This window comes from Onychostruthus taczanowskii, unplaced genomic scaffold, assembly GCF_017590055.1.
Source record: "Onychostruthus taczanowskii isolate IOZ18803 unplaced genomic scaffold, ASM1759005v1 scaffold207, whole genome shotgun sequence".
In the NCBI taxonomy this organism is placed as follows: Eukaryota; Metazoa; Chordata; class Aves; order Passeriformes; family Passeridae; genus Onychostruthus; species Onychostruthus taczanowskii.
In genome coordinates, this window is record NW_024499318.1 from 254,065 (window position 1) to 256,416 (window position 2,352).

The 2,352-nt window shown below is 67.9% G+C and overlaps 1 protein-coding gene across 1 annotated transcript in view; it reads right to left on the bottom strand.

Annotated features, from left to right (window-relative positions):
- Positions 1–280: 280 nt before the first annotated feature.
- The window catches only part of DENND4B (DENN domain containing 4B), a 16,074-nt gene continuing 14,002 nt past the window's right edge, over positions 281–2,352 (bottom strand). Inside the window, exons 22-24 of the mRNA XM_041404022.1 lie at positions 1,830–1,995; positions 1,681–1,745; positions 281–1,558 (exon numbers count right to left, since the gene is read on the bottom strand). Coding sequence (XP_041259956.1) covers positions 1,413–1,558; positions 1,681–1,745; positions 1,830–1,995 — 377 coding nt within the window. The 3' untranslated portion in view covers positions 281–1,412. The remainder of the gene's footprint in view (positions 1,559–1,680; positions 1,746–1,829; positions 1,996–2,352) is intronic.

Here is a 2,352-nt window from a genome sequence, read left to right on the forward strand (position 1 = left end):
TTGCAGACTGGCGTGAGATATCACCAATCGAATCGCTGCGATCCGTTCTTAGCCCGCCTCCCAGATTTTACTGGCTGTCTCGGCAAAGATTGACGTCTCGCTGCACCAATGGGAACGCGCCGTGCTTCCCCGCGGGGCGCCTTTAATGGGTCCCCGAGTCTGAACATCCGGGTACCGCGAGCGGCGCGCGGTGGCGGCGCGCGACTTCTCCCCCGGCGCGCGAGGGAATTTTGACCCCTCGCAGCCGCCGTACCCGCCCCGGGCCTAGTACCGGCCCTGTTCCGCTTCACGTGGCGCCGGTACGAGGCCTCGCGTGGCTCTGGGGGGAGCTCCCGTCTCCGGTACACCGGGCAGAACCCTCCATATGCCCGACGAGGCGGCAGCGCGCGGGATTCGGCGCCCGCGAGGCCTCATGGCCCGTGCCAGGATCCAAGATGGCGGCCTGAGGGCAGCCCCGGGCCGTGCCAGGATCCAAGATGGCGGGCCCGGCCTCACCTCCCCTCACGGCCGCTCCCGGGGGGTTCGGCACCCTCAGAAACCCCCCCAGATAAAACAAACCCTCCTGGAGGCAGCGAGGAAAATACCGCAGCAGCTTTTATTTACAGGCCCCTGGGGCGGGGGCTGCTATTGCACAGTGCGAGGGGAGGGGGCGGCCCCGAACCCCCCCCATGGCCTCCAAACCCCCCCTCAATGGCCACCAAACCCCCTCAATGGCCACCAAACCCCCCCGGGGGGGCTGGAGATGGGAGGGGGCACAAACCCAGAGCCCCCCCCCCCCCAGCCGCCCCGGGGGGGGGAAAAACCCCCAAACCCCCCCCGGGGCAGAAATGAGGAGGGGGAGCCCCCAGAGCCGGCCCTGCCCGTCCCACCCGCGCTCTCACTCTGTGGGGGGGGTGAATAAATAAATAAAAATATATTAACACTGACATATAAAACCCGTTGTGAGCCTGGGGGTGCCGGGGGTCCCTTTTGCCTCCTGGAGTATTTGAGGGGGGTCCTTTGCCCACCCTGGGGCATTTGAGGGGGGTCCTGGGGGTCCCTTTTGCCTCCTGGAGCCTTTGAGGGGGGTCCTGGGGGTCCTTTTCCCACCCTGGAGTATTTGAGGGGGGTCCTGGGGGTCCCTTCTGCCTCGTGAAGCATTTGAGGGGGGTCCTGGGGGGTCTCTTCTCTCCACCCTGAAGCATTTGAGGGGGGTCCTGGGGGGTCTCTTCTCTCCACCCTGGAGTATTTGAGGGTGGGCTGGGGGTCCCTTGGGGTCCCTTCCCCACCCTGGAGCATTTGAGGGGGGTCCTGGGGTCCCTCCCCCCCCCACCCCGGGGGTCCCCGTCACCCTTCGGGGCTGGCTCCCATCCGATACCGGGGGTCTCTTCTGCCATCCTGGTTCATTTTGGGGGGCTCCCGGGGGGTGGGGGTCAGCACTCGGGGGGCGCCCCGAAGGTGCGGCGGCAGTCGGAGGCTTTGGCGCTGGGGGGCTGCGCCCGCCGCCGCCGCAGCTCGTCCCGGCCCAGCGCCCCCCCGAGCCGCCCCAGCGCCGAGCGGTAACGGCGGTCAAAGGCGGCTGGGGGCACGGCGGGGGTCAGCGCGGAGACCCCCGGGACCCCCCGAGACCCCCGGACCCCCAGAACCCCGTGTGCACCCCTGAACACACCCTGAGCCCCCCATGTCCCCCCGTGTCCCCACCGATGTCCGTGTGCTCCCTGCCCAGCGCCGCCAGCGTCAGGAACAGCAGCTCTCGGTAGATGCTCCTGCAGGAGGAGCCACGGGGGGATTTCGGGGGGATTCTGGGCGGATTTCGGGGTACACCGGGGGGGTCTGGGGTCTGCCCGTACCTGTGCAGGGTGGGGGGGGCTCCGGGGGCCGCCAGGGTCTCCAGGAAGAGCCCGATGGCTTTGTGCACCTCGTTGAGCCCCACGTGGCTCAGCAGCGCCTCCAGGAAGGTCAGCGAGAACGGGGGGGCCGGGGGGCCCCAGGGCTGCAGCCGCGGGGGGATGTTACCTGGGGACCCCGAAACGTGAGCCCACAGTGAGCCCAAAGTGACCCCAGTGTCCCCAAACCCCAGGGGTGTCACCTGGGGGACCCCAAAGTGTGAGCCCACAGTGATCCCACAGTGATCTCAGTGAGCCCAGAGTGAGCCCAGTGTCACCTGGGGACCCCAAAGTGTGAGCCCACAGTGATCCCACAGTGATCTCAGTGAGCCCAGAGTGAGCCCAGTGTCACCTGGGGACCCCAAAGTGTGAGCCCAGAGAGGCCCCAGTGTCACCTGGGGACCCCGAAACGTGAGCCCACAGTGACCCCAGTGAGCCCAGTGAGCCCAAAGTGACCCCAGTGTCCCCAAACCCCAGGGGTGTCACC